Source organism: Accipiter gentilis, chromosome 14, assembly GCF_929443795.1.
Source record: "Accipiter gentilis chromosome 14, bAccGen1.1, whole genome shotgun sequence".
NCBI classification, from domain to species: domain Eukaryota; kingdom Metazoa; phylum Chordata; class Aves; order Accipitriformes; family Accipitridae; genus Astur; species Astur gentilis.
Genome location: NC_064893.1, coordinates 23,150,028 through 23,173,127, shown reverse-complemented (window position 1 = coordinate 23,173,127; position 23,100 = coordinate 23,150,028). Strand labels below are relative to the sequence as shown.

The 23,100-nt window shown below is 53.0% G+C and overlaps 2 protein-coding genes across 3 annotated transcripts; both read left to right on the top strand.

The window, feature by feature from the left end:
* The first annotated feature begins 30 nt into the window (after positions 1-30).
* Positions 31-5,436, top strand: LOC126045832 (oxidative stress-responsive serine-rich protein 1-like). Of its 2 annotated transcripts, XM_049817383.1 has the most exons (4): positions 31-129; positions 824-944; positions 2,620-2,730; positions 3,395-5,435. In XM_049817383.1, the coding sequence occupies exons 2-4, from the start codon at positions 868-870 to the stop codon at positions 4,077-4,079; spliced, it is 873 nt and encodes a 290-aa protein (XP_049673340.1). In that variant the 5' UTR covers positions 31-129; positions 824-867; the 3' UTR covers positions 4,080-5,435. The 2 variants fall into 2 exon arrangements, with proteins under 2 accessions (XP_049673340.1, XP_049673339.1); XM_049817382.1 differs by lacking the exon at positions 31-129 and having other exon boundaries at positions 391-944; positions 3,395-5,436.
* A 3,866-nt stretch (positions 5,437-9,302) lies between these two features.
* GDAP1L1 (ganglioside induced differentiation associated protein 1 like 1) lies at positions 9,303-22,136 on the top strand. The gene is made up of 6 exons (XM_049817375.1): positions 9,303-9,766; positions 12,618-12,810; positions 16,235-16,408; positions 18,537-18,634; positions 18,797-18,911; positions 21,785-22,136. The coding sequence occupies exons 1-6, from the start codon at positions 9,587-9,589 to the stop codon at positions 22,126-22,128; spliced, it is 1,104 nt and encodes a 367-aa protein (XP_049673332.1). The 5' UTR covers positions 9,303-9,586; the 3' UTR covers positions 22,129-22,136.
* The last annotated feature ends 964 nt before the right edge of the window (positions 22,137-23,100 follow it).

The following is a 23,100-nucleotide window of genomic DNA, read 5'->3' as shown; positions in this document are numbered from 1 at the left end:
GCAGGGCGGGGGAAAGGGGGCGTCCGCGCCTGCGCGCCCCCGCGGGGCGGTGACCTCACTTCCTGTTGTGCTCCGCGACCACCCACCTCCTCCACACCCCCCCCCCCCCGCCCGGGGCGCGAGGCGGCGGTGAGTGACACCCCCGAGGTGGGCTCCCTCCCCCCCCCCCCCCCCCGAGAGCGCCCCGACGGCCCCGGGCACTGGGGGGGGCGGGGCCTCCGCGGGCCTTCCCGCTGAGGCGGTGAGGAGAGGCCCCGGTGGAGCTGGCGGTGCCGTGAGGGGACGCGGGGGGAAGGGGGGGGGGGGCGGGAAACGGCGGCCCCGGGAGGTGAAGCGTTGCGCTGCCAGGGGCTACGGGGCCTTCGGGTAGGCCGGGGGTGCGGCGGCAGCAGCAGCGTGGGGCCTCTTGGGGGTCTGGCGTGGGTTCCCTTCCCCTGGCCGGCGCGGCTGTCACGGCGGGAGGTCGCGCAGGGACGAGCCGGCGGCGGCGGGGGCAGCGCCCAGCTGTCCCTGGCTCTGCTGGCGGAGACCCCCTCGCCGCCCCAGCCGGAGTCGTGCTAGTTGGCGGGGTGTGTGTCGCCGGCTCACCCGGTGAAGCGAAAAAAAACCAAAAAACAACAGAGGCGTCGTTATTTTTGACCCAGGCTGTGCCTGTTCTGAGGATCGCGGGGTTTGGAGCTCACGGTGAAAAGTGAAGGCGGGTCTGGGCAGCGGGCAGTGAGAACGAGCCGAAGAACGAGCATCCGTTACACGTGTCATTTCGGGTTTGTAGAGACCATGCGTGTTCAGACCTCAACATCAGATCCTAACTTCTGTATTTCAGTTTATTCTATATGGCACAGCTGGTTACACACTGAGAGCCCATCAATGGACTTGGAAGCTAAAGATGAAGAGGAAGAGAGTCTGCAGACGGCTTTCAAAAAGCTGAGAGTGGATGCAGCAGGGTAAGTGAGCAACAAAAAAAGACTAATTTGTCGGTTTCTTATTACGTGTTTGTATTTGCTTTCTATTATTTTGGATCTCAAATGTCATTTGGTGAGAGGTTCCTTACTCTCCAAGAGGAGACAACTGCCTCACTTCACGTGAAATGCAGTCGTTATAACTGCCTAATAGGCAAAGCAGTACTTTATTACTGACTAATTTTGACACAGTATCCAACTGAAATTACACAGTGATTGTATGAAAACGTGAAATGACTTGCCCAAAGCAGCGAACCCGCTCTTAACTGTTGTGGTAGCCAAAGTCACCTTGCGCGATACAGAACTTGTCTGTCCATTCATGTACTTGCTGGTGTCTTCAGCCACGTTATCAGCCTTGACTGTAGTGCATGAAGATTTGCTTGGAAAGCGTCTGAAGGACAGCACCATCACTTCGTAGTGTGCTGGAGAGCCCAGTCTTACTGGAAGTTGTCAGGCTAAATATGAGCACTGATCAGTTCTGATTTCGGGGGATTTTGTAGAGTAAAATGTCTGCAGACAGTCTTATACTAAAAAATTACTCCAGAACACGCTGCGTATACTGATAATATATAGTATAAGCATCCTCCTTAAAAGTAGGAGTCAACAAAATTATGCAGTCTAACACTTTGTGAGGTGGTTCACTTGAAGCCTTTTGAGAATTCACAGACACAAGAGAAAGCTTTGTATTGATAAAATTAATGTTACCTCGTGAATTCATCTCCGTAGCCACCGATACTGTGAACTCATTACTTCCTCTGCATGTTGAAATACATTTTGCTTTGCTACTTGTTTCCTCTGCTTCAGGAGGTTCTGTTAAATGTGGAAAAAAATAGCTGTTCTCTGACAAGGAACTATGCTTGTTAAGCGTACCACTTCTGATGTCTTACCAGTGCCAGACTCTGTGGAATTCTGGTTGATTCCTGATGGTATCTTCTTAGGCATAAAAAGATCTTGTTTTGCAGGCGTATGTTTTGAACGGCTCGAGTCTTGTGACTAATCCCCTAAGATCAACTTTGGGCAGAGTACTTGGGCTCTTCTGCTAGGATTTCAGCCTTGTTTCTTATGATTTCCTGTCCTGCATTCCAAATCACACATACAGCCATCATAAATACAAATTTGCATCCCGAGGCATTTATGTTTGTTTTCTGGACCTCTAGAGCCAGATTTTTTTTTCATTCTATGTTTATCTGGGAAATCTAATGAGAAATAAATTAGTAATCTCTCCATGTCTGTTGTTGTACCTCATGCACTGCTCCACTGATGACTCCTCAGCCTGCTGCTATGGGTTCCAGACTTTGCATTTTAGATGAGTAGGAGTCTATCTTTAACAACTATTGTCTGACAAGAACATTTGGAAACTGAATTTACATTCTTTTAATGTGTCATTTTGGTCCAAATAGGGCATGACATCAGCCTCTGGGCATTTTGGCCTCCTTTCATTTCATCTCACCTATCTTTAGACGCTTGACAGAGGTCAGTGTAGTAAGAGTGGTTAGATAAATCTCTGTCATATCCTGTCTCTAACCACTGACTATAGAGGAAGTCAAGGCTGCAAACTTATGTGTCTTAGCTAAGCATCTAAAGCAAATAGGCTGAATCTAGACCTCTGAAGCAGTATGTTTAGGCATTACTGTAACGTGACGTTTCCCTTTTTACTCAGATGTATTGCAGCTCTGTCTGTGGGCGACGGGACAATTCTCAGAACACCGATAAGAGCAGCCATGGATGGAGCCAAGCAACAGACTGTCTGCTCAAAGGAAGCGTGGCATGGGTAAAAGATACCATTCACTGCACTGTGCATGTGCTTCTGGTTTGAGACACTTAACGCTTGTGTACTGTTTTCAGTGAAGGTTGTTGTTAATTAGGTGCTTCAACATATCTTTTTTCTCCTTTCTATTACAAAACTTTACTATAAGTGTTTGATATGATGTTTTTTAAGGGGCTTTCGTCAAAGACTTTAAAAACAATTGCCTCTTAGGGAGGGTACCTAGAACTTCCTTCTCCACTGATTTCCTCAGAAGTCCTTTTCTTCAAGTCTTATACCTTTGCAATCCCCTCTCACCTCTTTCTTGGGTTATTATTTCTGTATTGAAGTACCTGCATATTCAGTGCGATTCTGCCAGCAGCTCCAACTGATATCCAGGTTCTGCACTGCAGTTCTGTTTGGGATGACAAAGTATCATTTGCTTAACACAGAAGATCTGGGGGGAAGTGCCTTTAAATAAGGACTGTTTGTATGTGTCTTTCCTTTGGGGGAGCCCCAGTTTCTTCAGACTCCTCCACTGTTCATGTCAAAGATTCTAAGTGACCAGCCACCTGATATTTCTAAGCAGAAAAAAAAATCTCAAAAATGTTTTTAGTCACATTTTAGAGCCTATTGAGCTATGGTGTAGATTCTGGAGTTACCTACTTGCTCACCTGTTATAACCCTGCAGGTGTGTGAGAAAGCCTTCCAGAGGATCGGCAAGAGTCCCACGTCGCAGACGCTCAAAGTCTCCTGTGCTGCATCCTCCCAAGTTTACGTATTGCAATATGAAAGCCAACAACCAGCTGAAACACAAAACCCAGGCAGACACATCAAAGGGTAGTATCAGTTCAGACATTTTTGTTACAGCAGAACACGGTACGAAGGACAGGCACGATTCTCACTTTGAGGCCAGTGATGACAGAACTGAACCTTTGGAAGCTTTCACCGCCGAAGAGCCTTTGGAGAAGTCAAGAGGGAATTGCCCTACTCTCTCCTCATCCTTTGAAACTAGCTTGCATTCTAGCCAAACCTCAGATTTCCAGTCCTTATCCATGCTTAGCAACGGCAGGCAGTGCCCTTGTACGGACAAGAATTGCCAGTGCAAACAGTGGCGAACCATGGAAGTGTACTCTTTCTCCGGCTTGCGGAGCGTCCTGTCAGAATGCGAAAAGGCAGTCCTAGGAGTCCATGCCCAGTCTCTTCAAAATAGATCCCCTTGTGGGACAGCCTCATCAGGTTCTCCTAGATCTTGTTCTGAGCAAGCTCGAGCCTTTGTGGATGACGTGACTATTGAAGATCTTTCTGGATACATGGAATACTACTTATATATTCCCAAGAAAATGTCTCACATGGCAGAAATGATGTATACTTGACTGAAAGCAATAGAGAATCCTGAATCAGAGTTTGTGATAACGATTGGGTTAAATGCCTTGTTAGTGCCATGTTTTCACTGTTGTGTGTTTCAGCAAATGTTTCTTTGCCTCATACAGTTCAGTTTTCTACTAAAATGAAAAATGGAATATAGTTTCTGAGCTTAGTTCTAAAAAAGAATGCACTAAAGTCTCTGAATACCTTAACAAAAGCACTGTAGATCAAATGAACTTCCTTTGGTTTTCGGTTTGTGCTGTGGATATTCAAGCTTTGTATGCTGTTTTCACTATGTTTTGAGAGAAGGAAAAAAAAAAAAAGGCATTTTAGGTTTTTTTCTGAAATTTTGCAATGTTTGGAAGGTTCATTCTTAATGTGTCCCAGTACTTAAGAGAAATGTTTTATAGTCACAGCTCTGTCCTCCTCATGCTGCTCAAGAGAGAAGAATGAGAAGGCATCCAGTATTTTGCATAGGATGAATTTCCTTTCATTGAACACTATCTGGCTCCTTTTTCATTGAATCAAATTGTGAATGCTTCCTCCTCACAAATCTGTTGGGAGGACCAGAATGTGCGGGTGTGTGCTTGGACCCTTTCATAATCTAACTAGCTCACTCTTAAGCAGTTCTATTTTTCTGCAGATAAGTGAAGTTCTTAGAAGCAAAAATATATTTTGTTATTTGTGCTTTACAGATGGAATAATTTAGCGAGGAGTGAAGCAGGCTAACAGTTTTTTTGGGCCACGCTGTCTCAGAAATGGAGATGGTGGAGCCATCTATACAGGTTGTTTCTGAGTATGTTTGATACACAAAGCAGTGTGGAAAGACGGTAAACAAGAAGTGTGTATCATACAGGCTTTGTGGTGTAAAGCTGTAACATTCCTTCTGGTTGAAAATATTGAAATGAAAAATTTTGTTGCTGAGACTTGCATTAATAAACGTTTGTCAAAACCCAGCAAATTTAAAGACTGAATAATTTGACTTGCTCTTAACTCCCCTCAAGACCTATTTTTTTTAAAAAAACAACCGAGAAGCCTGCTTTCAGCATCAGCTGTACGCACATGCTAAACAACCATGTTTGAGTAAAATACTGCAGTTTTTCCTTACATGCTTAAAAATTAGTGGTCAGCAAGCCAAGGAGTCACAAGCAGTTGTATAAAAATAGATTGTAGCAGATGTAGACAGTTGGCCTTGTATTTTGTGCTAGTCTCAGACATTCTAGATGATAATCGTTGTCTGCAGATTTTAGTCTAATCATCTCTAAAATTTACACTACGAATCCAGGAAGTTCAGATTTAAAGTTCAAATAAATCCAAATAAGTTAACATAAGAATACAACTAAAACTTATTTTGCTCTTAAGTGTCATACAGTTATTTAGCATGTGATACTGGGTTGTACTCTCAAATTAAATTTAACTGATAACCTAAATTTTCTCGGGTTAGTACTTTACTGTCCCCTTCCCTTCACCTTCCTCTTCCAGCATACACACACACACAGAGACACGCAGTTTTGGTTTTCTTCACTTTCCCTTCTTTCTCCCAACAGTAGATCTGGTATAATATGTACTTGGCTTTTAAACGTAAATGTTCAGGACTAGTTATCTTTGCTGCTGCTGTTTTTCAAAGGCTATTTCTGCTTCAGCAGAGGTTGTCTGCTCATGTTCCCGTTCATGTTTTGGCTTTGTGCCCTCTTTAAAATCGTTTGAAGGTATTGTTGCTAGTCGCAGTGTTTCTCCCTTTTAAGACTATTTAACAATTACCTTGCCTCTCAGTGAGCGTTGACCTGGAGTCCATGCATACAAAGCTGGGGCACAGATCTTTAACATGCACAAATACAGTTATTTAAAACCAGTATTGATTGTCCCCACTCCCCTCTGGAGCTGGAGCCCTATGAAGGCGCACAGTGAGGCTCGTTCCCCAAAACATGGTGTGGCAAGCCTGGCTCGAGGTCACCTTGGTGCAGTTGTGTCTGCAGTGGAGCACAGTCTTGCTTCTCTTTAATAAAGTGTGCACAAACCCCTGGAAGTGTCTAGACCTTCAAGATGGTGTTACATAAAACTAGTAGTGATCGATGATGTTGGAAGGGCACAAGGCCATATTCAGCTGTGGAGCAGGGCAATGTGCAGTAGACCTGCAGTGTCCAGGGAGAGTGAGGGAACTGGGGAAATCGTGGAGGTTAAACTGGTCCAAGATACACCCTGCAATTTAGGGCTGAGAAGTGAATTCAGATTGCCAGAAGGCCGGATGGGAGGGAAGAGCCTGAGAGCAGGTTCTCAGGGACCATTTCTGTAGTGTCCTATGCAGGACAGAAGTAACTAGTAGCGAGGGGGGTGGGGAGAAAGGAAGGGATAAAAAGAGGCAATAACTCAGTGGTTTAATATTCTGCCTGAATTACTGTTTGTGCTAGTGTTCCAGCATGTCTAGTGCTGCCTGAGGCACAGGAAGGGCAGATACTTTGGGTTCTTGACTGCAGCTATCAGGCTTTTATCAAACATACTGAAGTGTTGCTGCTGACATTCCCATTGCTCAAACCATGTCCTTTGGGTGGAACAAAGAACAATAAGAGAGGCCCCAAGCCCAAGCTTACTGTTTCCTTCAAAGCCTTCCCAGTTCAGCTCACCCACTTCACTCCTCTGATAACTCACTGACTCCTGCTTGCTGCCTGCCAGAAACCTTAAGCTTCACTAGCAAACTGCATCTTCTCTGGGAATGCCTGCACATTAGCTTGATGGATGAGCATCAGTGCTCAGCCTCAGAGTTGGCCCAGTACAAGCAGTGCTGAGCACAGCCCTGCCAGCCTTACTGCTCCCAGCCTGCTGCTCTACCTGCCCCAACAAGCCTGGGGAATTTTTTTCTGTCCACAAATGCTCTAGGATGTGTCCCCAGTCAATCTACAGAAAAATATGTCTAAAATATTCTGAGACAGCACAGTGGGCTTGCAGCACCCCCAGGACTTTCCTTAGGTCCGATCCCACCTCACTACTTCCTATCTCAGCAGATGCAGGCTGGGGTTTTCTTTCAGTGGCTTCCCCCCACCCCCAGCACTTTACAAGTTACTTGCCTGTCTAGTTTCAGGACTAGTTCCACTGAAGCGTGATGCAGAAGGGCACCATGGATCAATAAAATTTATTTCTCACCTTACAGAAGCCAAACTGACTCCTAGCTAAGCTTTACATTGGCAGACACTGAATCAGGCCACCAGGAAAAAAAAAAATAAAAATAAAAAAATCAATGGAGCTGATTCTACAGCCCGATCTCCACCCCCTCCTTCTAAAACAGAGAAGGTGCTTCTGTGCCTGCAAAATCCCCTGACTGACTCTGGCCGGCTGCTCTCTCCCCTCTGTAATGTTTGCATCAGCTCTGAGATGAGACACCCCAGATAGATTGTGTATTTCCGAACTGCCAGCACCCACAATCCTGCCCTGATGGCACCTTTTGCCAGGGCTCTGCCAATGCCACCGGGTCCAGCCGCACAGCATCCCACGGGGCAGCCCAGCATCGACCCCTTTCGCAGGCAGGGAGGCTGGGGACAAGAGCTGGGCATGTTCTCAAGGTCACACAAGGTCAGGGCACCCCTAAAGGGGGCTGGCACCAATCCTGCCCCGCAAGCCTTGCTCACTTTAGCAAGCCAAAACCTAGCTAAATAAATAAGTGCCTCCAGAGGTGCCACGTACCTGCATGACCCAGAGGGATGAAGCAACTTGTCATTTTTTATTCCCAACGGCGCAGCATTAATTCATCACAAAATATGCCACTAGATGGGGCTTTCTGGACAGCAATCCACAGGAGAGAACGGCTTCTGCTTGGTCAGGCTGCTCCTTTCCTAAACCCAAAGGTGAAGGGAGCCCCAAAAGATGCTTCCAGGGCGGCGAGGGTTCTCCCGTGCAGAGCAGGTGAGAGGGAGGCTGCAGAGCAGAGAGCAGGACCATGCGATGGGGCCAGCTCTTTGTTCCAAGCCCAGCTGGCTCTGAGTTTGCATCAGTGGGGGCCATTGCCCTGACTTTGCAGCCCCAAAGCAGAGGCCGAGCCAGAGCCTTTCCCTGTGGGTGTCCCCGAGGCCAGCGCAGGGTCTCTGACAGCCCTTGGGAAGCCCTGGGCTGGGGAGGGAGGATGGTTTTGGGGGCTGCTGCCTATGGGGGAGAAAGCAGGGAGGAGGCAGGGCAGGCCATAGCACTTCTCCACCTCACCCCTCCGCCATCACGCTCCTGCACATCCTTGGGAGCAGGACATCACGACACCAAAGGATTCATTTTCACCTCCCAGTCCCCAGAAAATTGCTCCTTCTGCTACATTGATGCAGCTGGGTACCAGTTTGGCCCCGCTCCCTCCCAGTGCTCTTGGGTGAAGTGTGCCTCGGTTTCCCCACTTGAGCCAGCTCTCCCAAACCCTCCCCCGTTTCCAACCTCACCGGCTCCAGCGTGGGTGGAGATAGGAGCAACACATGGAGAAGCTGCATTCGCACCCAGAGCCCTCCCGCAGCCCCGAGGCGCGAGCTGGCTCCCTGCGTCTGCAGAACCCTCACCTCCATCCTCTCCAAAAGCTGCCTCTACAACCCCCATAACCAGGCTGGTTTTACCCCCTGGCACTGGCGGCTAGTCCCATGTGTGGGAAATTATCGCCAGGCTGCCAGATTGCTGGAGATGGAGCATGACGAAGCCCGGTGTCATAAAACACAGGCCCAGATGTCCAGGTCGCTGTGCCCAGAAAGGTGTCAGCTGCCTACACACGATTGCCTGCAAACCTCTGGGTGATGCTCGTAGTGCCCTGAGAGCAGCAGCTCCTTCTGGAGCTCCCTGAGCAATGGAAACCCAGCCAGTTTGCTACTGTGGCACACCCTGTTAATTCTGGAAATGACCCCCAACCATGCCTGCTTTGGTGCAGGAGGGTTTGACCGGTTTGGCCCAGCACCCCGCGGCTCTGGTACACAGCGAGGGCTCCTGGGGTCTACCCTGGTACAGACTACATAATGCTTATTAGGCAGTAATTAATTTGTGGTCTCCAAAATTCACTGAATACCTTTAAAGGGTCATTGCCACTTCTTTCCATGAAGGTTGCAAGGCAGGCAAGACACCTGCTAGACATTTTAAAGCCAGTATCCATCAATGCGGCTATTTATTACATATCTGCCATATCTAAACGAGTCAAAAAAAAATCTTAATCTCTGCTGCAAAATATTCCTGAGGAGCCCCAGGGGTCGGAGCTGCCCCGGATTGCCGAGCTGGCAGGCAGGCAGGCAGCAGGAGCCTCCGCTGCTGACTCGCCTATTGAAGCGATGCCTGCGCGTTTCTGTGGGAGCCCCGCCACGAGCGGGGACGGGCTGCGATTTCACCCACACCACCGCCGCCGCTGCCACCATCGTCTCCCGTGACCCTCGGCACCCACCGCCCCGCGCTGCCCACCCCAGCCGGGGAGATGGAGCTGCCCCAGGAGTGATGCTGCTGGCAGGAGCCCATGTGATGCTGGGCTAGTGCCGCTCGCTCCCTCGTCCCTCTCCCCGCTCGCTCGCAGGCTGTCATGGCGACTCCCAATAATGTTACTCCCACCAACTGCAGCTGGTGGCCCATCTCGGCGCTGGAGAACGACGCAGGGAAATCCACGGAGGGGGAGGAAAACCAGGACCCGACAGACCCCGCTCTCAAATCCCAGGACAGACTGGTTTTGTACCACTGGACCCAGTCCTTCAGCTCACAAAAGGTAAAAAAAAATAATCTCTCGGCCGGGTTCCCAGGGAGGAATCACCTCCAGTCCCCAGGGCATCCCCTTCGTGGGGAGGGCGAGGGGCTCGTCCCCAGGGCTGGCGAGGGCAGCAGCCTGTGGCCGGGCAGCTCTTTTGTACCTGCAGTTCTGCATTTTAACAGCATCTGCCTGGGGAGGGAACGGGGGAGGGGGGGCTCAGCCAAAGCCTGCTTTTGCTTTGGGATCGTGGCGGGAGCCGCCTTGGCTTTGTGCTCCCTCACAGCCCCACTCTGGCGTGGCCAGGAGTGCAGACAAAGGCTGAGCCGGGCCCTGGGACCACCCTGCCACCGGGAAAGGGGGCGGCAGCCCCCGAGCCGGGCTCCTTCCAGGGAGCAGACCCCGGCACGCAGCAACGATTTACCCCTGGCATTGCAGTAGCGCCCTGGAAATCCAATTCCTGGAGTGCCCCAGCGAGAAATCACATTTTCCAGGCGATAGTAAATGCTCATTTTGCAGCACAGCAGCCGTATAGCAAACCCGACCTTCTCGTCCCGGCCCCAAACCCCCCGTCATTCCCACACCGTTAATATTATCTGGGGAACGGGCTATTGAGGGGTGGGGGGAACACAAAGTTCCCCTGGTGCAAGGGCCCCCTTGAGCCCGGCGGGGAGGCCGGGGGAGGCGGGGGGCAGAGGCGCCCATTCCTACTTGCAGGCACAAAGAAAGGGGAGGATGCCCAATGCAGCAGGGTGGCTGCACATGGTCGGCTTCGCCGCCGCTGGCAGCTGGTGACTAATGAGCTTCTGATCCGCACCGGCGAGGGATGCTCGTGCCCAGCTCTCCCGCCTCGCTCTGGCCTTGCTGTTATTTTTTGTCTTGCTCGTTTGGCCGCCGGCAGTGGTTAAGGCACTTCTTGTATGGGGTTTCCTACAATCGGCCTCACCTTTGCGGGGCTGGGGATGCTGGGGACAGGGCATGCACACCTAGAGCCACCGGGCCACCTGGAACCGCTTCGAGCGTTGCTTTTGAGGTCACCTGCAAGGAAAGAGCGTTTGCTGGAAGGTGGACAAGCACAGGCTGGTGTGAGGGACATCACAGGGCTGGGAGCGGCAGGGGCTGCACCGGACCCCCCTGCAGAGGAATTTTGCTGGGAGCCGGCTGCGGGCGAAGGTTTTCCTGCTCTGCCCCGGGCGCTGCTCAGAACCACCCTCCATGGGCACTGGGCTGTTTGTGGGAGGGATCCTGAGCCCCCGCCAGGATCCGGCCCTCCCTGCAAAGAGATTTTTGGAGTTTTACAGCCAGCATTGGATTTTTACACAAGACGCCACACGGCAGCTGTGCCGGTGCTGCAGGGACTGGGTAGGGGGTCCGAGGACATTTTGTCACCCCCAGCTGGGACCCCTCCTTGGGGTGCTGTCAGGGGCTCCCCTTGCCCGCAGGCACTGGGGTTACCCCCTGAGCCCTCCTGCCCATGCTGCCTCATGCCCAGCAGCTGCCTCCTGCCAGGCCTTTGGCCTCAGCTTGTTTGAGAGGAGAACAGGGAAGCATGGGGAGTTTGGGGACAGATGCCCTGGGTGGTCCTGCCCAGGGTTTATCCATCAGCTGGGAGGAAAAGCCTGAGAGCAAGTTGCAGTTGAGGGACCCAGGCTTTTCCTTGTTTGACTTTAAAAGAAAAAAATAATTTGCCAGCCCTATGAATAATTAATGACTAATTCCCCAGAACTCTGAAGTACTCACAGAAATGCTTATATTTGTTAAGTTGTATTTTTAGCTGCTGCTAGTTAGAGGAAAACAAGTGCTTTTCCCTCATTCAGTGGTTCTGTAAGACGTGACTGTTTCATGTCCCCTGAGGTTTGGGTTTTTTGCCTGTTTGACAGACTTAGTTCATAATGGTCAGGTTTTTATGACCCAGAAGCCTAAAATCCATCCCTGAGTGCATATTTAACACCATCTCAAGCACAGAGCAAAGTAGCAGGATCAGCCCTGAGGGCTGTCCATGGGCGATGGGGATGGTGCCCCAATTTCAGCCCCGCTCCTGCCTCCTCCTGCCCCTCTGCACTGCCGGACTCTGCTTTCCCACCCGTAAGAGGGGTGGGTGCCACCCCAACGGTGCTGCTCGCTAGCCCAGCGCTGAGGGAGGGCAGCAGCAGGGGAAGGGGAAGGCAGTGGTTTTGGCACAGGAGGTGCAAAGGCAATGGGTGATGCCCCCAGGCTGGTGGCAGGAGTGATACTGTGCAGGGGCTGCTTGAAACCCTCCGTGAAACGGAGCCTTTTTCCTGCTCAAAACATGCCCAGCAAAGCCATCTCCCACCCCCGAGCATGGGACATACCTGAGTTAGCATCTGGGCATCCTTCAGCCAGGTGGTAGCACACACCGCATGCAAGGTGTAGTGTTGCAGCAGCCTCTGCTGCTGCTGCTTCCTCCTCTTCCTCTTCCTCAGGTGTGTGCTGGGCTCTGCTGGGACCCACAGCAGTATCACTGATTCCCCCCAGCTGGGGAGCTGCTGCCTCTCTCCACCTGCTGCCAAGGGCTGGGCTTGCAGCCCACCAGGACCCCTGGCCCCTCCACCTGTCACACGGGCCACCAGTGACCAGCGGGAGGATGGTGGTCCATGATACTGCAAAGTTAGGATGGGCTTGGGTCTCCCCCATTTGCTGGGAAGAGAAATCCTCACTTGGCTGCCTGGATTTTGCAGCTGCCCCATGCCAAGATCTGCTTGGCTCCTTGCAGGACGAGCATGTGTCATGGCACATCACTGTGCTTCAGTGGCAGAGGAGGGCCAGGGACGTGCGATGGGGTGGTGGTGGGGCTCTCAGGGCCAGCTCGGTGCATGGGGCTCAGCCCTTTCTCCCCGGCCTCTTGCCCTAGGTGCGGCTGGTCATTGCGGAGAAGGGGCTGCCCTGCGAGGAGCGGGATGTCAGCATGCCCCTGATGGAGCACAAGGAGCCCTGGTTCATGCGGCTCAACCTGGGGGAGGAGGTGCCCGTCATCATCCACAGGGACAACATCATCAGTGATTACAACCAGATCATCGACTACATGGAGAAGAACTTCACAGGAGGTAAGGGGGGCTGTGTCTTGGGGGAAACTTGGCTCTAATCCAGATGTTGTTTGCCAAATGCAATGTCCTTTGAAGTTTCTGCTTTACCCCAGAAGAGCAGCAAGCCACCAGCCTTCCTCAAACTTTTACGTTTTCCCATGAAAACAAAGGATTTCCAGCAGAAATCCCCAAATGTCCCTTGGAAGTGCTGCTGGGAGGCTCTGGGGGAAAATGTAGCTGGGTGCCCCCTTTTTCTGCCTTGAAGGTCATGCTCCCAAAGCGGAACATTTCCCCCTGTTCTCTTGGTACGTGGTGGGATCTCACCAGAGCCACAGCGGGGGCACGGCCCATGGGAATACTTCTGAGTTCAGCTGCCTTTGTACTTTGGCATTGGGTAATGGTACAAAAACCCCAGTAACTCCTTTTAAGTGGCCCTGCTGAGACAAGGTGCCTTTGAGCTGGGTGCTGCTCCCCTCTCCCCTTCCTCGATGAGCCCTGTGCCACTGGTCATGGGCAGGGGACCCTGCCATCGCCGGTGTTGCTGTTCCTCAGAGAAAACTGCCTCTTTAAAGTCAAAGGCAGCGGGTCTGGGGACCGCGGGAGGATGATGTGACACAAACCCAGAGGAAGACACAGCCAGGAGAGGGAAGCTTGTATTCCCCCCCGGAGCAGGGCTGCAGTCAGCGGCCAGCTGAGCCCGGTACACCAGGATGCTGAGACGGCGCTCAAAGGCGGCTATTTGCAGGGCTACTGCGACAAGCAGCCTCTCCCCAGCATCTCACGTCCCTTCGCCCTCATTTCCCCAAAACTGCAGGCTGTCAGGCTGGGACCCTCCACTGAGGAGGCTTCAAAGCTGAGCAGGGAGCTCAGGCTGTGCCATCACGACGTTCGCCCCAGCATCCATCCCCCTTGCAAGAGAGACATCAAAAACATCTCAAAATAGCTCCCAAAGCAAGGGCGTCTTGCCAGCTCAGCTGCTGTCCTCTCCCAGCCCCACCACGGTGGTGCTGCTTGATGGAGGCATAATGCTCACTCACCGGCAGGGCAGCGGGATGGGATCGGTCAGGAAGAGCCCACGCTGGCAGCGGCTCCCAGGGAACGGCAGCCACTTTCCTGCCTGGTGGCGGCCGAGGGGCCAAGGGGCAGCAGGGAGCATCGCTCTGTGGACCCCACACTGCGCAGCAGCTTCAGCCGGTCTCTGTGAAGGGCAGGTGTTCCGGCATATGTGACAACAGGCTGTCCCCAGTGGGAGGGGGACACAGTGCTGCCCATGCACTGGGAAACTCCTGTCATTGAGATTTTCCAGCCAGGTGCAATTTCTTACCTTTTCACTGAAAAATGGAGAGGGGAAGCTCCAGAGAAGAGGGCCCAGAGCATCACTCCCTGCTGTGTGCTCTGCTCCGAGCCATTGCCCACCAGCCCTAGTTGGCAAAAGCATTATCAGGATGCCATGGTGTTGGTCCGAGGGGGAAACACACAACTTGCAGAAACGTGCAGAGCTTGAAAATGCCTTTATAAGAAGGTCTGTTCACTGAGTTACATTTTCCCCTGGGCTGGGAGCATGGTCTTTTTCAGTTGCTTACACACAAACTGAGGGTCAGCTATCAGTAAAGGGTGGTGTGATGAGCAATGTTTTTCTTTCCCCAAAAAAGCTGTGAATAGTGCCAATAAGGACCTGTGAGGGTGCTTCTCACTAGGGCACCACCCAGCAGTGCCAAGAAACCACTGATGAGGTGGCCGGTGGCAATGCCTCTCAGAGCCTGGGCAAGGAGCTTCTCCAAGGGCTGGACCCCCAGCCCCATCCTTCTGAGCCTCCCCCCATCCCACTTTTGCATGGCCCATCCCTTGCTGAGTATATGCAACAGCAGCCCATATGTGCAGGTCTGCCGTGGCGTGCAAAGGCAGGGTGAGCACCATCCCACTGAAAAACCTCCCTGGGATGTGCAGAAGGACACGGGCTGGTGGCCAGCACGCTGCTGTTTCATTGTGGTTGCTCCGTCTCGCTGCTGGACAGGGCAGTCACTCTGGATGTGCTGGTTTCCAGCCTCGGTCCCAGTCTGCCCATCAGGTGCTGGCCAGGAGTCCTATGGAAGGAGCACACAGGCTATAGGTCAGTTATTATTATTTCATTCAGCTGATTGTTTTTTCTCGGGTGGAAAATCCCTGCTTGGAGAGTTGGAGTCCAGGCAGTGGAGGCAGCGAGCAGCCCGTGGGCAGGGAGGAGCTACCAAAACCTCCCCTTGCTCAGGGGACAGTAATGCTGATGCCCATCGGTCAGAGACAGCCCTGAATCAGAGCTGTGAGGAGTTTTGTTAATACAGGAGCTGCCAAAATTTCCCTGGCTCCTGTCCAGCCGCAGGTGCCGGCAGGCATGATGCTGCCCGGCCCAGGGCAGAGCGAGCTGTGCGTCTCTGCTGAGCAGGCATCGCCAGGCTGTGCCCGCAGTCCTGCTCCTGCTGCTCTCATTTCAGGCCCTTAGTTAAGGAGCTGCGTTGGCCACGTCTGCCAAAGTCCTTCTGCTGATGTGCCTTAACTCAGCCCAAGATGCTGGCGTGCGGCGAGCCCTGCACTGCGGACGGCACGTGGGCAACTGGGTGTACTGAGTCCTGGTGGTAAATTTACTCACTACCTATTAAATGCTACCTGAAAATGCCATAAACCTTTATGATCCCATAAAAAAAATGGACCCGATATTCTTGGAGACAAGAGCAACATTTTGCTCCTTGTGGTGTCATCCACCGTGTCTTTTGAGCTGAAAGTGTAATAAAAAGAGCAGGATACAAACTGCCCTCCGCAAAAGATGAATAAAACAAACCCAACAAGGCAAGGAAGGTGCCAAGCCAGCTGGGGTGAGGGATGCTCCTGCAGCTGAGGCACCGGCTGAGCACCCAGGGAAGACGTGCTGGGCTCCTTCTTTGGTCATCTACTCCCTGATTACCCATTTTGAATGGGATTTTCAAGGAAGCCCAAGACAATTAGGTATCTCATTGCCACTGGTGTAACGAGTGCGTAACTCAGGAGATCCCAAACTCAAATCCCTGTGTTTTAGCTCTTTTCTGCAGAATGGGAAGATTTTCTTCCTCTTCTAAGAGATGTGAAACCACAGTGTACAAATTAAGGCGCTGCAGAGATGAAGGGCTTGCTACGCTGAGCTCCTGTGGACATGGGGGCTGCGGGTGTGGGTAATTACATGCGTACACGTCCCTGTGGTCCTGCAGGTTTGCTGATCTCTGGGCACGGCCTGGATGCACTCCTGGCTGGGATGGGCTGAGTGGAGAGGTCAGAGTATGGGGTATGGTTTTGAGTTAATGCACTGCTACAGCCAGCCCTGCGTAGAGGTAGCTCAAGCAGGATTGCACACTGGTGTCCAGTGCAGGCTAATGAGCCACTCATGAGTGCCTGAGCCTCCCGGGTCCTGCTAACAGTTTTCCCTTCGTCCTTGCAGAAAACGTCACCCAGCTGATCCCCGAGCCGGGCAGCCTGCTGCACTCGCGGGTGCTGCAGTACCGGGAGCTGCTGGACTCCCTCCCCATGGACGCCTACACACACGGCTGCATCCTGCACCCTGAGCTCACCACCGACTCCATGATCCCAAAGTACGCGACCGCTGAGATCCGCAGTAAGTTGCCTCTCCAGCGGGGCTGCCCAGGGCTGGCGCCAGCAGGACGGGTCCCCCAGCCCTTGCTTTAGGCTCAGTTTGGCTCTGCAGCCTGGCCAGCTACCCTGCTCTTGCTCATCTCCCCTTTCCACCAATGCAGGCAGGGACAGAGCTGGGAAATGGCAAAGCACAGCTAATCTGGGAACTGCAGGCACCCTGTAGAGGCTTCCTAGCCCTGGGGGTGTCCAGGCTCCCACGGGCCCTGCAGACTTCTTGCCCAGCTCTTTCTAGGGCACATGAATTTGCTCCCTCTCCTGCACATCCCCTCTCCCTCCAATAGCTCTAAGGGCAGAGGTGGGTGACTACAGCCAGAGTTGCAGATAGTGGATGAATCGGCATAAGACTGTGTACCTGACCTTCAAGTGCTCATGAAACATTGACGATGCTTAATATAACTCAACAGCAAGGATTGCTCCTGGAGAGAGTCCCTTGCCAGAGAAGTGACCTTGTTAGGAGGGCACTGGCATGCCCCATGTCTCTCACCTCCTTTAGGCTCCGGCCCCAAGTGGCACCTGTAGCAAACACTGTTCCCCTCCCACTGTCCCTTCAGCTGCTGGTTCACAAATGGTCCCTCTGAAATGGGATGCACTCAGCCACAAAGAGAAATAGGCTGTTCCTGAGGTGTATCTCATGATCTGCCCTGCCTCTGCTGGCACCCTGCACAGGCGGCTTTCCCCATGTCACAAAGCACCACCTCCTCCCCCAGACCTTGGGCAGATGCAGGGTGCAGAGCCCATCGCCTCCCCAGAGGTCCTGCTGCGATGGCTTCAGACCCCGTCTGCCTTGCATCACCTCCCCAGCACTCTGTTTAAGTCATTAAAAATATCTCCCTGTCCAAACCTCCTTGATGGCGGCATTTTTCCCAAGCCATTGCAACAGAGGGGCTATGGGCAGGTCCTTGGGATGCCCCAGAGTCTGTGGTGCCCCTCCTCCCCAGCACATCCCCTATGCCCACGCAGTGGTTGGGCTGCCCCGTTGCAGTGGGTGCTGAGGCAAATCCATGCAGTTGTGACCCAAGGAGACGGTGAACCAAGGGCCAGGCTCTCCCAAGGGGAACAGAGGAACGAAACTGGGGTGATATCCAGGCTTCCCTCTGAGTTACAGCCCCAGGAGAGCTGGCTGGGAGCCTTAGCAAGCACGAGCTTCAAGGCTTGTGGTGGAAAACAGGGAGTTTCACCATTTTGTGGCAGTGCACAGCCTGCTGCTGGCTGCCGCCCCAGCCAGCCCTGGCACCTCCCACACCCACGCATTGGCAGAGCCAAGCCCTTGTTGGAGGGACAAGGAGGGACAGACAGATGGTCCCTGGCAGGAATAGATTAGCCCAGCTTCGGGTAATTTATGTCGTCCCTAAGGTGTTACTCTGCATCTCGTATTCTCTTCTTCCATTTACTCTGCTCCTTTCCCTCCGTTAGCTCCCTTGCACAAAGCCCTTTGCATCCTCCCCATGCCCCGGGAGGGAGGAGGGTGGGCGTCTCTCCCACGCTCGCGATGGGCTCCACACTACTAAATTGCATCCCCAGACACCGAGCCGGGCAGGACAACTTCATTCGTGAGGGAGCGTTCCCCCCTCACCCCCGTGCTGCTCTGCACGCACACCCACACGTGGGCAGCCAGCTCAGACATCCCAAAGGATTGACCTGCTGGGGATGGAGCTGCAGGAACCAGGTTATGGGGAAGCTCGGGGTTGTTCTTAAACCAGTAAGAGACAGAGATCTGCTGGCAGCTCTAATATGAATCCAGCAAAGGAAACGGAGAGCTGAACCCACCCTGAAACCCACAGAGCTGGGACTGGCCACAGCCAGGGAGGGGGATCTGCTGTACCCCGCAGCCAGTGCTGCCTGCCGTGAGCGGATCGGAGGGCTGAAGAAACCACGTGCCCTCGGGAGAGGATGCGATGCCCCAGCCACCCACCCGTATGGCAGCACAGCAAGCAGCAAGCCGTGAATTTGGCCCATTTAAACTCTCTGGGGTGTTTTCTTTGGTGCCACAACGCTATTTTGCATGCAGGACGAGGTGCTTTGCTACCGGACACAAGGTCATCCCGACCCCTGCCAAACACAGCCCCCCCAGCCCCTCTGTCTCCCCCCAGGACATTTAGCTAATGCCAGCACGGAGCTGATGAAGCTGGACCATGACGAGGAGCCACAGCTCTCAGAGCCCTACCTCTCCAAGCAGAAGAAACTCATGGTAAGTAGGTCAAAGCCGCACACATTTCTGGCAGTTGGGGGACATGACCCATGGACCTGCCACAGGCACCTGGTGCCTCATATCCCTGCATGGTTGCAGGGACATGTGCCCATCCATCCATCCATCCATCCATTCCCCACCCTAATCCTGCTCTCCACCCAGGCCAAGATCCTGGAGCATGACAACGTGAACTACTTGAAGAAGATCCTTGGTGAACTGGGGATGGTGCTAGACCAGATTGAGGCCGAGCTGGAGAAGAGGAAACTGGAGTACCAAGGTACTGGGCCGCATTTATGGGGCGTTTTTCCACATGAGACCGACGTGCAACGCCAGGAAGAGCTGATGGCTTTGCACCTGATGAACATCCCCATGGGCGACCACCGTTTTTGGGTGTACCAATGTTGTTGCAGCTGTGGTCTTACTAGCCTCCGGCAAACCACCCCTGCTCTGGGGAGCCCTCGCACCCCTTGCCAAAGGGGACAGCAGGACCTCTGTCCTCGTAGCTGCTCTGTGGGAGCTCTAAAGTCATTGCAAGGTGGTGGCAGGTCCCCTCCGCCCCAGTGAGGGGCTGCCAGTGACTGATGCCCTGGCTGGTTCAGGAAGGAGCGGGCTGGCCCCAAGCTGTTGCACCATGAGGAGCACAGGCTGACAAAAGTGCAGGGCTGGGGACATGTCCTGCAGCCAACCCCCCTGGCCACAGGACTGCTGCACATCTCAGCAGAGCACGGGCAGGGAAACCTGATGGGAATTTGAGAGGCCCTGGAGGGGTGGGAGCCTTTACTTTTGACTTGCGTCAAATGCCAGCAAGTGGGAGAGAGCAACACCAGCCATCCCCGACATCAAACACATGCTGCTGGGTGCCTGCTGAGAGCCACCCCAGCGCCCTGGCAGACAGGGATGCATGGGCACAGCTGGGCATCACTTGTCCCGCCGTCACCCCAGGTTGACGCCATCATCCTCCTGTCCCTGTTGCTGGCAGGGCTCGTAACCCCAGCCCCAGGACGGCTAGTGGCTGCCAGCGCTGCGGTGCCAAGTCCGGAGCAGAGCCCAGATGCGGTTAATCGGGGGACGGCCCCACAGCTGCCCCTGCCCTTGGGGCTGGCCTCGGCCATGGGGAGCCCTGCGTCACGCTCAGGGCCGCACCAAAGGGCCCTCGGAGATGCCGAGGTCGGGCCCTGCAAGGCACCGGGTTGGGGATTTGCTGAGAGCCCTGATGCACTCACAGCAGCACCCTGCGTTGCCCTAATTGCCTCCAACGAACACTCTCATTAACTAATCTGAGAGCTGGGATAGCTCAGCAGAATTCAGTCTAATGAGGTGCCCTTGGAGGACGTCCTGAGTGCCTGGAGCAGAGGGGTGGCTGCTGCTGCTGCTACTGCCAGCACCTGGGCACTCTGCTGCCTTCGGTACTTGCGTGCTGCTTCTGCCCCCCAAACTCCCCCCACCGTGCCCACAGCCAGGTCAGGATCTCAGCAGCGGGCACAAGCACCAGCCCTTTGGCAATTTCCCAGGAGCCGCAGTGCAGCAGCTCTCCTCCCACGCAGCCCAGGCTGCCGGCCGGAGGCGCAGCGATGCAGGCAGGGCAGGCAGGAGGAGGGTGGGAGATGCTGCAGGAGCACAGGGCGACCCCCTGCCACAGGCACCCCATTCAGCTGGGACAGGCTGGTCCAAACTGGGGGTGCAAAGGGGACAAGTTACCTTTGCTTGTGCTTCTGCCCCGCCTTGGTGATGGGAAGGGGTGCAAGGGGCTGGGGCACCCCACAGCTGGGTCCAGGTCTCAGCAGTGGGTGCAAGAGGGGTAGGGCCGGATCATGGCTCTCTCCCAAAGTCGCCATCCTCACACGTACTTTCTCCTTCGCCTGCAGCAGTGCCTGGGAGCAAGGCAGCCACCTCAGCACCGTTTCCCTTACCTCTGAGCCAAAGCATCCTCAGGGTCCCCACAGAACCCCCCCAATTCATTAGTCACTGAAAACATTTACTGACTAATTAGGCACAGGCTATCTGTCCACTTGGGCTGTGCCTCTAGCCGGATTAGGCAGGCTGCCAAGCGGCTACAAATGAGGGCTGCTAATTACCAGTAATTCCACTGGCCTGGCTCTGCAGGCAGCCCTACAGCACCAATGCCTGCACAGGGGTGCAATAAAGGTGCCTCTCTCTCCTTCCCTGATATAGCAGCCACAGGACAGTGGAAGAGCCCCAAAATTAAGGATTTGGTGCAAAGCCGGGGGCTCAGGCTGGATGGGGCCAGGTTTTGTGCCCCTTCTGTTGTTCTTCCTCACCTACACCTCCCTTCATCTGCCTTAGCTCCATCCTAGCCCTGCTCCTTAGCATTGAAATGGCAGCAGAGGGGTGTTTAACACTATCCTGGCCTGAGCCCGCCTCTTGCAGCCTAACAACAGCTTGGTTTATTCCTGGACATCTCTCTGGTGAGGTTATTTCCAGGGTCACCCATTATCAGGGGCCATCAAAGCTTTAGCATCCTTCCTCATGACCAGCATGCACACTGAGCTCTGCCTCCCCTGAAAACCTGTCTCAGCACAGATGTGCTGCCGGTTTTGGTGTCCTGGAGCAGGGTCCCTGGTGCAGGAGAGCAGACAGAGGCAGGACCTCCTCAGCAGCGCACTGGGAGAGCAGCCAGACTGGGCCAGCAAATGGTTTTGATTCCTGAGGATTTCTCACATCCCTAAAATAGGACAAGTTAACATGACACTCCTGAAACAGCTCCCAGTACGGCCAAGGACAAACACTGCTGCTCTCCCTGAGCACTAACACAGCAGAAGGGGTCACTGCACCACACCTTCCTTCAAGGGGGGGTTAAGGGCCCTTTTCCAGGGGCCTCCAGGGTACGGGAGGATGCCATCTCCTGCTGCTCTTGACTTCAGAGAGAGGTAGCAGAGCCATTTTGCAGACAGTGATTTGAATCTTCATGTGGGCTATAAATGATAATCTCATATTCTCAGCTTTGTGGCCCCCCCATATCCTCCATCACATAGCCTGGTAGAAGGGATCTGATTTCTTGGGATATCAGAGTGCTGAGAAAAAGCACCCCAGGTCCAATGCAAATGCTCCTGCCTTTGTGGATCTTTTGAGCAAGCCTTTGGGTGCCCACCCAAGGGTTTCTTCTTACCCTACTTACTTCTATCTCTCCAGGGCAGAAGTGTGAACTTTGGCTCTGCGGATGCGTCTTTACTTTGGCCGATGTCTTATTAGGAGCCACCCTGCACCGCCTCAAGTTTCTGGGACTCTCTAAGAAATACTGGGAAGATGGCAGCAGACCTAACCTACAGTCCTTCTTTGACAGGATACAAAAACGCTTTGCCTTCAGGAAAGTTTTGGGAGATATACATACCACTCTCCTCTCCGCAGTGGTACCCAATGCCTTCAGGCTGGTCAAGCGGAAACCTCCCTCCTTCTTCGGAGCCTCCTTCCTGATGGGATCTCTGGGGGGAATGGGATATTTTGCTTATTGGTACTTAAAGAAAAAATACATCTAGTGCTGGCTGCTTGGTGTTTAGTTTGGTGTCTCTGTGCTGTGTGAAATTATGATGAAGCCTCAGTAACTGTAATGAAATTTGAAGCAAGGTAATGAATAATTATATTGTTTAATGTAACATTCCATAGTCTAGAAGTAGAAACGTATACTGCAAGGAAATAAGACAACAACAACAACAACAACAACAACAACAACAACAAAAAATGCGTCAACTTGTAAATGCCTTTTTTAGGTTTAAGTATTCAACTCCAGTGAGAGGCTCAGGGGTTCACGGGCTCAGCCGTGCTCACCGGGAAGCGACACCGCCTCCGGCACCGTCCGGCTCCAGTGGGAGAGGCAGGAACCCCGGGAAGTTTCCTGACGCCCAAGATAACTAATGGGACTCGGATACTCGGTCCTGTACATTTGTGTTTCCAAATTGTTCACTGGCCACATTTCACACATGCAGGTAGCGGGGACTTTCTTCTTCTAGAAGGCGTTGTGTTGTTGTGCTCGGAGGCTTTCCTGGGAGCAGGGTGCAGTAGCTGGTCACAGTCAAGGTGGATTTGCATTCTTCAAGTATCCATTTTTTAAATTATTTTCATTAAAAGGAATATTTTTTATTGAGCTGCTTTTAGAATGTAACCACTTTCTACGTCTGGTTTTGGTGGGCTTTTTTTTAAAGAATTTAATGTCTGTCTTTAACTGCCGCACTTTTTTCCTGAGAGAAATCATTTCGACTTCCATCCTGAATTTTGGCACATGAAGGAGATTATTGTTTTAAGTCTTTTGGCTCTGTCTCTTGAGTTTTCCTTCACGGATTTGCAAAGCATCTTTCACCGACTGAGCATATCTGGACTCTGAAAAAGTATGACCATTTTCAGAACTTTTCAGCACTTTCCTGAAGGCACTTTGCCTTTCTCTTCCATCGGGGGCTCTTTTCTGTCATTTCCTCGCTGTGTGTTTTCTTAGAGACACTTTGCACAGAATCACA